The 13,233-nt window shown below is 40.5% G+C and overlaps 1 protein-coding gene across 1 annotated transcript in view; it reads right to left on the reverse strand.

Moving 5' to 3' along the window:
• The window catches only part of PRUNE2 (prune homolog 2 with BCH domain), a 235,404-nt gene that overhangs the window by 22,519 nt on the left and 199,652 nt on the right, over positions 1-13,233 (reverse strand). The window contains exons 10-12 of the mRNA XM_045840229.1: positions 12,262-12,341; positions 10,184-10,384; positions 1,864-2,037 (exon numbers count right to left, since the gene is read on the reverse strand). Of these exons, the coding sequence (XP_045696185.1) occupies positions 1,864-2,037; positions 10,184-10,384; positions 12,262-12,341 (455 nt within the window). The remainder of the gene's footprint in view (positions 1-1,863; positions 2,038-10,183; positions 10,385-12,261; positions 12,342-13,233) is intronic.

The raw sequence follows: 13,233 nt of genomic DNA on the forward strand, positions 1-13,233 counted from the left end.
GGTGCGTGCAGCCAGGGCACGCTCATGCAGGCCAGTGCCTGGAGAGAGATGAGGCGGAGCCAGGGAGAGGAAAGGTGGCCTTGCCTTCCAAACAAACCGGACAGTCAGTCACACAGCCAAAAACTGAGCTCACAACACAGACGGAGAGGAGCAAATGCCAAGGGGAGGAGGTGGCAGGGATGGAGGGCACAGCAAACCAGGTTATCCTGTACAGGGAAGCTCAGTTATCACAAAGAAGGTGATAGGCAGAAGCAGGGGCTTTTTCTTACCCTTGTGTACTAACAACAATCACTCTCTCTCTTAATTCAGGCAGCAGACCCACCCACTGAACCCACATAACTGTCCCGTGCTGGAGGAAACAATAAGCAGGGGGGAGTGCTGGAGGAGTGGGAGGTGTTAGAGCAGCGAAGCAGTGAGCCTGTCTTCTTCACAACAAAAGGGCTCTCAACTGAAGACTGAGGGTAAAAATTTATAGAAATGATCACTGTTCCACATTTTTTGGTACTTTTTAGGATGAGTTCAGGGCACTTTTGTAGTCACCCTTCGATTTGTTTTTATTTCCAAAAAGCAAACAAGTCATACCTCCTTTGCATATGGTGGGCGGTGCAAAGGAGGCTGGACCTTCTGGGAACATCTGGGTGATGTTCAGGTTGCAGTTTTCATCATAACAAAAGGGCTGACTCTGTGACCAGATGTCTGTCAGCTTCAGTGAGATCAAGCCAGAAGTTTCCCTCAGAGGAAACCACCCAGCCCCACAGCAGCCATCACGGGGATGTATTACCATTTCAGGTCACACAGTGAAGCAGGAAAAAGGAAGGTCATGGCCGAGAACACCTATTGGCATTTTCTTTCACTGTCATTCATGGTCAGAGTCCCTGGGTGGTCAGATACTTAACTGCAGGTAGCAAGGCATAGGGGGATGTAAAGTGGATAATTTGCTGGTGGAGGGAACTTTGACTGAAAAAACAAAATGTCCTGTTGCTAGCTAAAAAACAGAAGCTAAGAGTTTAATGTCATCCCAAGACACTTATTTCCCTGCCCTTGTTAAGGAAGAGAGAACAATGTTTGCCTTGTCAGCTTACACTTTTCTGGGACAGCAGAGTGGTCAGGGTGGTGCCCCAGGACTGCGGGAGAGGAGTGCATGCAGCAGGGAAATAAGAAAGCTGTTTACGTTTTCTGACAGTGACAATGTTAAATGTGTTGCTTGTGCTCAGCTGGCTTTTTGTGAATCCCAAATTAGTCAGGGCTCTGCAGCTCCAAGAAAGCACCGGAGGTACAAAGCACAACTTTTTCTCTCTCCCTTGTCTTTCACTAAGGCTTTGGCTGGAACCAGCTGTTGTCAGGCATAGGTGTGATGGAGTTTATAGAAAAGCCAGTTTCAGGCAGGGGGGAAAGCATGACAAGGCCGAGTCTAAAAAGATTTCCTAAAGCTTCTGAAGAGGATTTAAATGACGATTTTGTAATTAGAAGCAGCTCTACTGTAGCGATCTTAACTATAGGCTGTGGTAATACGAACTCAAAAACTGTTCCGTTAAAACCTACAATCTACCCAGATGAATTCCCAACAGACTCTATTAAATTGGACAACTATGGCTTTCAAGAAATTAACATAGAAGATTATAGCTATCAGATGTGTGCTATGAAAAGCGTTTTTCACACTGGAAAGTTATCTTTGTTTGGTAGGCTTTCCAATGTTTGTGGAATTGAGTAGAAGTAATATATTTAGCTCTACAGTCCCCCGAACATTGGTTGCCCAATGGGGTCTTTGGGATGTCACGCTGCAGAGAACCCTAGTTTTGTTTTCTGACAAAAAAATATGGCTCCCTGTCCCCCAGCTCCCAGATTCACACAGAGCTGGACTACCTCCGTGAGAAATGACTCTCCTGTAGGGCTCGATGACCTTCATGTCGATCCTCTGCTCCTGTTCTCCAATCACCACCGTCCTCCACAACCGGTTGTCCTCCCGCTCCTCTTCTGCTGTGTATTCTGGAATGGACTCGGACTCTTGGCCAGAGTCTTTGTTGGCTGTGGGATCCTCTGGAAATGAAGCACAGAGCCAGACTGAAGGAGCAGGAGCTATACAGCTGAGGCAGTTCAGCAACCAGCTGTCTCCTGGCAGAGGCAGCCAGAGGGATGGAACTCGCTGTTTTGTGTGACTCACTGAGCTTAACCTGACCACATAAAGGACACTCAGTGAAGCTTTGTTATTGACTCATTGAACAACCAAATCCATTGCTCAGGCCAAGCTGAGCGTGGGTGCAGATGCAAGGCTAGAACTGTGTCAATAGTGGTCCAAGAGGGTATAGGCTAATACCAGTTCATCCTTGATCACATAGGTTGAAGACCACAGGCCTCTCTGATGGGGTAAAGGCTACTTATCAGGTTCAGATAATCTTGTTTTCTTCAGACCACATTTTCTGGTGTACCCTGAGTGTGCAGTATTAGTATCTTGATGATACCACCGGCCTAGGCCCTTCTCTAAGGCTCTTACAATGGAGCTGAACCTCCTACCCTACTGGGAGCGCATCGGGTCATACATTTCATGTACTTCCTATGGATTTTTCAAAATATGCCATGGGAAGATTTTACAGTAAGCAAGAAAATAACTTTGTAGGCCAGGAATGTTCCAAGGCCAAAAATTCTCAAGGCTCCTATTTGTGGGTACAGAAGGCAATAAAAAAGCCCATTGAGCATCTTGGGGGAGAAATACACTACCTACTCCTGTGCATCCAGAAAAAGCAATCATGTTAAGTTTTTTTAAAAAGAGAAAGGAACAATTTTGTTCCTATTTTTACTTCAAGGACTAGCGGAGTTGAGCAATGATGGGTTTTTGTAGGTTTAAATAATTTGAAGGAAAATATTATTTATAACTTTCAAAATAATTCTGTGAGATATTATCTCTCTTATTTTTCCATTCAAAAAATGACCTTTGATTTACTTGTATTTTACCTCACCTGAGAACATGCTTATTGGTTTTAGAGAGAAAGGAAGGAAGAAAGATACATTGATCTGAGAAACATTGATTGGTAGCCTCCCATATGCACCCTGACCAGAGATTGAACCTGCAGTCCTTTGGCACATGGGACAATGCTCTAACCACTTAGCCACCCAGCCAGGGCTACTTGTATTCTTTTAATAGAATTTGATAATAATAGCAACTACCATGTGTCAGGCACAGTAGTAGGTATTATATGATACTGATGCAAAAACTCACTGAAGTAGTTACCTCAGGTCACAGAGTTACAAAGCAAATATAGTTCAACCCTTACCTTTTCTACTCTTCTAAGCTATCACAATGTAACTTGAACATGTGATTGTCTCATTCTTGTTTATTTCACTATGAGCCTGTGAGTTCCTGGGGCTAAGAAACTCTGCCTGAGTTGCCTTTAACACTTATCTCCACACTTAGCCTGGAAACCTGCACAGGGTACTCAATAAAAATTGGGAGGGTGAGTGGGTCAATAAAGCTTGGACAAGTTCCTGGAAATACAGGTAATCTGGCAGGAATCCACAACAAAGCCATTATGTTTCGGAAGATTCCATAAGAAACATTCAAACGTGTCTAATTACCTGTGACTTAGGATAGTAAAATGAAGTCCAGTTTGGAAGCAATCCTAGGCTTTTTTGCCAATACCAACAGCAACCACCACCTACAGAGCCTGGCCTCACTCTGGCTTCCTCTGTGTTCCCACCAGCGCTCAGCCGCTTACGATGGAAAGCAGCAACCTTTGGCTGCAGATCAAGCATTGTGTCACTTGTGCAAATCCATCCCTCTGCATATGGAGTCCTTTCTTGCTTCTCTGTTTCTACTTGGGTTAGGGCCCTTGGATGCTCCTCTTAGCTCCCTTCCTGGTACTACGTTTTCCATCTGGTCTCCGTGCTTTCTGAACTCTGGGCTCTGATGTGGGTTTGTCTTCCGATGCTCCTGTACACACCTGCTGTCCCCTGCAGTGAACTCACCATCCACTAACCCGTCTTCATCCTGTTTTGGACTTTCTGCCCTGCTCTAAATTCAACCTGGTGATCAGTGTGGGGTTGTTTTGTTTTCTGCATGCTTTAATGAGGCTAGTTTGTTGTAAAGTTTTGTACATTGTTTTCTTTTTTCTGATTATAAAAGCAAAACACTTATAAAAGTACAAGCAATACAGAAATTGTTCATGAAAACAGCAAAAATCTCCAATGTTACTCTCACGCAATGTTTGATATCTGTTCTTCTTTCCATGTGCATGTGGACTTTCCCCCCAAAAGTATGATTGCTCCAAATATTATGCATGTTCTGTGTACACTGCTCTATAATGTGTTCCTCTTTAATACCATTGAATAGGCTTCTTTTTGTCTCAATGTATATAAACTTTGCTAATTTTATGTACTTATTTTTGAATCTCTGCCTGAGGATAACATCCATTGATTCAAAGAAAGAGAGAGAGAGAGAGAGAGAGAGAGAGAGAGAGAGAGAGAGCGAGCTTGTGCAAAACACCAACACATGAAAGAAAAACATTAATCAGTTGCCTCCCATATGTATGCACGCACCCCAACCAGGGATGGACCGGCAACCTAGGCATGTGCTCTGACTGGGAATTGAACAGTGACCTTCCTGTGCAAAGGATGATGCTCCAACCAACTAAGCCACCCAGCCAGGGCAACTCTGCTTGTTTTAACAGTAGTCCTAGAGTATTCCATTTTACTGATATATTTTAGTTTATCAATCCCCTAGTGAAAAAAAATCATTTCATTTTGTTGTTCCTTAGAAAGAATTTGCTTCAGTAAATATCTTTGTACAGCTATCTTACCTCATTTGAGTACCTATTACTATAGGCTATGTATAGGCCATTCTCTGATGGAATGCTGGATCAGAGGGTACAAGCACCTAAGGTTTCTGTGAACATTTTGCCTTGAAAAATCACACCAAAAATGTATGAGTGTTCCTGTGTCCTCACACTGTCAAAAACACTGGAACTTACCAGAGATTTTAACCCCTGACAAGTTAGGTGAAACCTGTCCCTTTGTTGTTTTAATTTGTATTTATGTAATTATTAAAGACTGGGGATTTTTAAGTGTTTATTGGCTATTGATATTTCTCTCACTGAGAGGGATGCACTTGCTAAGTCCCTTAGCGATTGACTTTATTTATTTGTTGGAGTTCTTTATACAGAACTTCATCATGTACTGCAGTTATTTTTCTGCCTGATGCTTACCTTTTAAATTTGTGTTCTTTCTAAACAGAAATGTGATATTTTATGTAGTTGACTCTGTTAATTTTTATCTCAATTTTTTATTATCGTATCATAAGAAAGGACACCTCTATCTTAAGAGTATGCAAATATACATATTTTCCTATAGTTTATCCTAAAAAACATTATTATTGCTAATTTTAGTATAAAAGTCTGAGGTTGGACCTTTTTACGAAATGCTACTGCTGGTGTTTCAGAGGGTGAGCGCTGGCCAGTTGCTGGGGCTCCTTGTCCTCCCCCACCTGAGGACTGGTGTAAGTGGGCAAGATAAATTAGGTAAGGGTTAGGGGGTACAGTCAATTCTCGTACTCAAGGTACTCATTTTTAGAAGTCTACAGTATAAGCTCATCAGAAGAAAGGCAAGCTTTATTGACTTCCTCAAATTAGCAATATAGCCCTGATCTTAACAATAATTTTGCTATAACTACAAATCACCATCCTCCCTCGAGCCACCATTTTCTCACTACTTTGAAAATGTTCAGGTCTCATTTAACTCTTTATCCCCTGCCTTCCAGATTTAATTTTTGACATCAGGCCATCTCCACTAAGAAATGCTTGATTTTCTTTGTCTTCTTTGTTTTAATAACACATTTTTCTCCCCGGCCACTGTTGACATCACTTAAGCCCTGGCATGCAGGGGAGAAGTCACCTTGAACATCTGCTCTTGTCTTTTGTGAAATGATTTCGTACACAAGCTCCTGAACATCCCGGGCTGGACAGACCACAGTGGGGAATCCACTGTTGGTGTCCTTATGCACTAGCTAGAGATGACGTCCGCTGGGGCCTTCCAGCAGGACACCTACCTCTAGAAAGGTGATGCGCTGTCTACATTATGGTCTTGCACTGATAATGTAAATAATCTTAGAAGACATTATGTTTGAACTTTTCTTGTTAGAAGAAAGACATTCTGGATACAGTCAACAAGTCTTTAAAGATTATTTTTTTCTTTCTTTTTGGTGACAAAGAACAGGCAAGCAACAAATTTGAATGTAAAATTTCAGCATACAGAAGCACGAAGAAAAATCATCCTTTCAGACCACACCATTACGGCGTGAGGTTGCTTGTGGATAAAAGAAAATAACGTTAACATTCAATTAGTTTGTATGCAGAGTTAAAACACGGAATTGATGTTATAAGTGGGATGCCTGCAGTCTGTGCAAATAGTGGAAGACAGTAGATAGGGAAGTTAAATGAAGTGACTCCCTGATTATCTGGAAACAAACATTGGGGTACCTTATTCCCGGAGAAAATGATCTGTCATTAGAGGTTAATTTTGGAAAAGGTAGCTTAAATGAGGTCACTAAACATCACTAAGGAAGAGAAAATATATAAGGACATGATTATTTCTCTTAACATTCTTCTCAGGAATATTCAGGCTAAAATTCGTTATCATTTTTCCATTTCCCTTATGACAATGCCTTAGCTGAGATCTGAATTATGGTAAAAATAACTTTGCAGTTGGTTTGGAAAACAGAAATAGGTCATCTTTTCTGACCTTCAGAATATACTGAAGTTTCTAAGATTAGTATAACAGAGCATTAAAAAGAAAACTCAGATCTATCTTAATAGAAAGACTGGCTTCCTAAGTCCTTCACTATCTACACACATATTTCTGGTATCCACAGCACATGTAAATACTAAAGAAAGTCAAACCTTAATTCTGTCAGTACTTTAATATTTTTCTACTATTTGGACACAATTATTCAAGAAAATTGCTTGGAGGTAAAGGCTAATTTAACAACTTTTGATAGTGAAATTCTAAACTCTTTCAAAGGCAAAATCACATTGTGGGCAATAACCTGGCAGTGGTGTGTGGTCATCAGCTACGTGTAAATCAGGCAATGGCTTGGAAATCCTTCAAGCGCTTGGTAAAGTGAGAGCCCTCGAGGCATGGAAATGGCTCAATGAAAGGGTGAGCAAATGTGAGGGGTGACTAGAGGGCTTGGCTGCAGGTACATCAGCCTAATCCAGCAAAAGGCTCTCTCCTATTCATCCTCGGTATATTTATGGAGAAGCAGCATGGCCCAGGAATCAAGGGCAGCAACTCAGAGGTTGAGTGCTGGCTCTGACATTTACTACCTGTGTGACCTTAGGTAAATTACTTAACCACTCTGTGACTCACCTCAGTGTTCTCATGGTAAAATAGGGGACACATAATACCTGTTCACAGAGTTGACATGAGGATTAATACAGTTAATATGTATAAAGTACCTAACACAGATCTTGGCACATAGTAAGCACCATGAAAGTGTCCATTAAATAGAATCAATTATTGACCAAATACTTTTGAAACACTGTGCCTTAAAAAATCCCATTTTGTTTACAATGTATATGCCTTGTTCAAAATGCTCACAGAAGAAACCCCCAAAACATGCAGCTTACAAACATTTATTTCATACTTCGGGACTCAAATGTATTCCATCTCTCTCAACACAGTCAGCAATGCATGTCTACATGTTTGTGAAATACAGCTATTCAGATGTACTTTGTGTTTTCAACGTTTGATATTTTTGTTTGTTTGAAACAATGTCTAAACATATATCTGTCATTTGAGAACCAGGGTGGACTTTAAAATTCCAGTTACATAAAAATTCTGTCCTTTGAATTTGAGACCTAAAAGTGGGGTTGTGGCTGTTAGACTGGTTCTCTCAGCATAACCGTATCAACTAAAAAGAATGGTGTCAGCAAGTGGCGGCTTTAATTACCAGTTTGTTCAGCCACTACCACTTAGCTTGGCAGTTTTCCTATTTATAAAAATAAAAGTTTTAGATGTGGTGTGATACGGTTCCCCAGGGCAGTAGGAAAGTACAGGGGGAGGAGAGGGAGGGACCAGCAGGGTCACGCCACAGCTGTCTTCTGTGGGATTGTAAATCAAGGCATGATTCCTGCATGTGAGAACAACTTAGCAGAAGGACTAGGCAGCTGGGTGCAGCTGGGATGGATGGAGCAGCTGGGGAAGAGCCTCTGAGAAGGTAGAAAAGCATATGAATTCAGGACCTTTTTTTGTCTCTTATTTGTGTATTTCAACATATAGGGTCAAATACCCAGATAACTATAGCAATTTAAAAGTATGACAAAAATGCAACATAAAACCTCTACTTCAAACATCATAAACTGTAGAACAAGTAACTGAGCTTTATTTTTTTTTAGCTTGAGGAGACCAAATGCTTGCCTGTGAAAGCAGAGTCTCGATCTGTGCTGGCCATGCTTGTAGCCCCGGTGCTTGCAACCATTGGTTGAATCAATTCATTGATTTGGTGAATTTCCTTACTATGTTCTCCTATGAATGACACTGCTGGAATTAACATGGCTCTAAAAGTCAAGGTGTCATTTAATAATGGTGTTTCTTTTTAAGGGATTTTAAAGATTTAAAAAATTTTTTTAATTAAGAAAAATTTTAATTTTAGGGAGAATTTTTATAGTGTATCAAGCCAACAGCTGTGGCCAGGATTCTCTCACCTTGAATTTCAATACGATCAAGTCAGAGAGTGGCGTCCCATAAAAGGGGAACAACATGATGCCATTTTTAAAAGCAGATGCTTTACATTTGTATATATATTTTTTAGAATCTGATGATTTACTTTTTTAATTGAACTTATTGGGGTGACATTGGTAAATAAAATTATATATGCTTCAGGTGTACAATTCCATAATACATAATTTCTATATTGTATCGTGTGTTTATCACCCCACATCAAGTCTCCTTCCATTGCCATTTATCCCCCTTTACCCTCTTCTCCCTCCCCACCCCCTCCCCCTCTGGGAATCACCACGCTGCTGTCTGTGTCTATGAGTTTGTTTTTTATTTCTTAATCCCTTCACCTTTTCACCCAGCACCCCAACCACCCCTCCCCTCTAACAGCTGACAGTCTGTTCTCTGTGTCTATGAGTCTGCTTCTATTTTGTTAATTTATTTTGTTCATTAGATTACATAACAAACCCAATTACACTGAACAAGAGAAAGAATTAAAATGAGACTGATATTCATATTAGGAGTGTTTTTGTTTGATCCAGCAACTTTTTATTCTTCCTTTTTACCCCCCCCCACACACATTCTATTCCATCCCTCCTTCCTTCCTACTTTATCAGCAATATAACTGCAAATATAATCAAGTCCCTGCCCTCATGGATCAGATATTTTAGTGGGAAGAGAAAGACAATAAAACATGCAAACATTTTTTAAAGGTTGCTTCTGTTTTTAAATATTTTTATGTCCTTATTTTTAGAGAGAGGAAGGGAGAAAGAGGGAGAGAAACATTAATGTATGGCTGCCTGTCATGTGCCCCCTAATGGGGACCTGGCCTGCAACCTAGGCATGTGCCCTGACTGGGAATTGAACCAGTGACCCTTTGGTTCCCAGTCTGGTATTTAATCCACTGAGCCACATGAGCCAGGGCCAAACAGTTAGTTAAATGATGTGATTTCAATTAGTGACACATGGAAAATAAAATGAATACTGGGATAGAGAGTGACTGGGTCTTGGGGGTAGGGATGGGGAGCACCTTTGATTATAGAGATCAAGGAAGATTAAGATCTGCATAAGGAGAAGGGAACAACCATGTAAGAATCTGGGAGAAAGAACATTACAGACAGTGGGAGCTTGTACAAAGAAACCGGTAAGCTCTGATTTCTCTCCTTCAAATTTTAACTTCCAGATTAAATTCTTTTTCTCTGCAAACGCAGCTCCAATTTCCTAACAATGCAGGATGTAACAGCTGTCTTTCAAATCCATTGTCCAGCACAGGGCCTGGCATAGAGTAGGGGTTTAATGAAAGAACAATGGCTATGTGTGACCTTTGTCAACTTCTAAATTATCAATCACAGCCACCTATGAGCTGAGATACAAATAGAAGGATCTAGAAATCACAGAAAAGAGCCACCAGCAACAAAATGCCACTTAGATACTCTTTCACTTTTCACATAACCTTGGCCTTGCCAACTTGGCAACTTACCATGCCCAGTGTACTCAAAAGAATCTGCTTCATCAGGGGTATCGAGTTCATCCACATTGATATCAATTTCATCAGGACTGTCCAGGTTATCATCAGAGAGGACAGAGCCTTCACTTTGGTCCAGAGAAAGATTGATATTTGGGGCAGTGAGCTTGATCCTCTGAGGATGAGCGCCATTAAGATCCAGGGAATTAGGAGGTTCTAAAGAAGAAACAGAAACAACGTCAGCTGTTAGTTCATGCACATGGCTGCCAAGAGTGGGTGTGGGCCCCCCATGGAGAACTTTTTCAAAGCCCTTTCAGCAAAGGCAGACCTGCTAAAAAGTGGTTTCTATGGGACTTGGACCCCTCCTTGACCAGCAGGTCTCAGCCCCATCAGCCCTGGCTGTGTACAAATAGGAAGCAGGAGCCATTGCTAAATGGGCAGAAAACTAGTTTGTAGAATGTCCTGTTCAGGTTTGAGAACTTGAAACTGAGGTAACATTGAACTGAATTTTTATGGTGCATATTGTGTAAGAGAGAGTGTAAAGCTTACATATATCTGATAATGCTTCACGAAGACTTTACTCCTATGGAATGGAGGGTAAGGATTTTATCTGCTACATTCACTGATACTCCCAAAATACTTTTCTTCAGTGTCCAACAACTCTGTGTCTGATGTGCAGTGGCCTTTCTTTGGCTGGTGTGCTGTATTTATTTTTAATAAAACTGAGGTATCCTCCCAGATCACATTTTTTTTTGATCAGGCAGTCATTACCTCTTATGCAATATTGTTTGCCATTGGTTCCCACGCCATGAATGAGAATCTTACGTTAAGGCTCATAGAAGTAGCTCCTTCCCACACTTCAATGGTAATATGGGTCTTGCCACTATGTGCCATTCCCTTAACACAAGAGCTGGAGGAGTAATTTTTAATCAAGTTGATCCCAACCAAACACTTCTAAAAACAGAAATTTCAGGATTCTCTATCATAAAGTATTTTGAAGGCCGTCTGGTATACCTCTCAATTCTGGAATTCAAATCCGGTCTCATCCTAAGGAAGCCGACACTCTTTCTTTGCTATTAAGATGTTCTGTATAGAACATCACCCTAACTGTGTTTCATGTAACATGTTTCCATGTAGTACTTGAAAAAAATTTCTAGTGACCAGTAAGTTTGCAAAACAATGGGTTTCTATATTCTAGGAATTCTCAGAGCAGTACTATCCAGAAAAAAAGTTTTGTAATGATAGGAATGTTAAGGAATTGAAATAAAGCGAGTGCAACTGAAGAATTTAACTTCTCAAATTTATTTTAAATTTTAATTAATTTAAATAGCCACATGTGGCTAATTACTACCATAAAAGATAATTATAGCTTCAGTGCCTTCATTATTCCGAAGTGCAAGATGAACCTTGAAGAGTGGGGTAGAAATGCTCACAGTGGCTATCATTCTTACTTAGCCAGAGAACATTTAAAAATAATTGTCATGTGACTATTATTTTGAAGAATGCACTTAAATACTTAGGCAAAAAAAATAAAGTTGACTCCCATTTTAGGCTTAGCTGATAAGGTCGGGATTCAGGATATTGTTACGATCCTGAAGCGAGACAGTGCAAAGAGGTGTCCTAGTACAAAGTGGAAGAAATATAGATTGGAAAAGAAAATTTAAAATTGTTTTTTGGAATATGCCTTAGGTTGTAAACCTTTAGAATATAAGGACTTTCTTTCTTTCCAGCAGATGACTGAGCCTTCTTGATATCCCATTTCTAATCTTAAACATTCTCACACTTAACTATAAATTTGGTGAACTTTGACATTAGCTAGAATTTGGTATTATGATAAACAGCAGCCAATTATCACAGGAGCTGAAAACATTGGCACATAAGGCCCTGGCAGGGCATATAAAAAGCAGCCCACACTAGTGAGCATCAATATTCAAGTCAACTCTGAAATCAACCAAATTGAGCCTAACGCCTTCTTCACACATATTTTTCCCTCTCTTCACAAGTTGGATGCATAGGAAATGGTTCTCTCACTGAATAATGAAAATGTCTGGGTACAGAACAGGCTGAAGGAAATGAACAAGTGTTCCGCTCACCAGGCCTCATGTCTGCAGCACCGGGACTCAGCATGCCCTCCTCAAAGGGGTTGTCCATTCCCACATCCTCTGACAGTAGTCTGAAAGAAAGCAAAGCAAAGCATGCACAGAGCTGTGTGGGGTTTAGTTTTCTTTGAAAAGAAAACTTGGAGATTCCAGGATAACATTTTTAATTCACTTAGAAAAAACCAGTACGTGTACTGAATCCCCTGTACGTGGCTGCAGGTTAGAATACAGACTGTCTCAGTTACTGTGAACGAGAAGCATGGACGCCAGCGTTACTCTGGGCGTGCAGCACGTTGCTTCTCCTGCCAGCTCACATAAGCAAACACACCCCAAGTAAAAAAACCCAGAAACAGGAAAAGCAAACAGTAAGAAAATATATTTAAGGGCACACACACACATATATTTAGCAAGAATGCAATATATGTTCTTTGGACAAAGACAGACTTGACTTTGTATATATCTCTTCCTCCGTATAAACTTGAGCACATTCCAGAAATGGCTGTGGGCAGACAAAAGTATACTCTTGCTGGTCTTACTTTCTTTATTTGTAAAATAGGGATATACCACCTACCTCATTGAGCTTTTGAAAGATTAAGCAATGACTGCAAGGTGCCTGACATTCTTGAGAAGGTACCAACTAATGTATTTTCCTTAATTATTTAAAAATTTAAAAATCCATTGTGAATTACATATTGGTGAAGATGGTTCTAGTCATGAGTTACCATCTCTTCTTGCTGATCGATGCCAAGCCCAGGACCATTTATATTAGCCTGTATGATAAGTATAGGGGAATAGAAAAATACTGAGGAAAATTGTGACAAATTTATACACTATTGTAGGAAACTGACCACTAGTCACAGTCAGTTCCCCTTGATTTATTGTCATCTCTCATCCCTTGTTCAGTAAAATCCCAATTTATCATGATAATATATTTTTCTTCTTGCTGGGTTACACATAATTTCACTC

The sequence above is a fragment of the Phyllostomus hastatus genome, unplaced genomic scaffold (genome assembly GCF_019186645.2).
Source record: "Phyllostomus hastatus isolate PE091 unplaced genomic scaffold, TTU_PhHast_1.1 phas_contig_34, whole genome shotgun sequence".
Classification (NCBI taxonomy): Eukaryota; Metazoa; Chordata; class Mammalia; order Chiroptera; family Phyllostomidae; genus Phyllostomus; species Phyllostomus hastatus.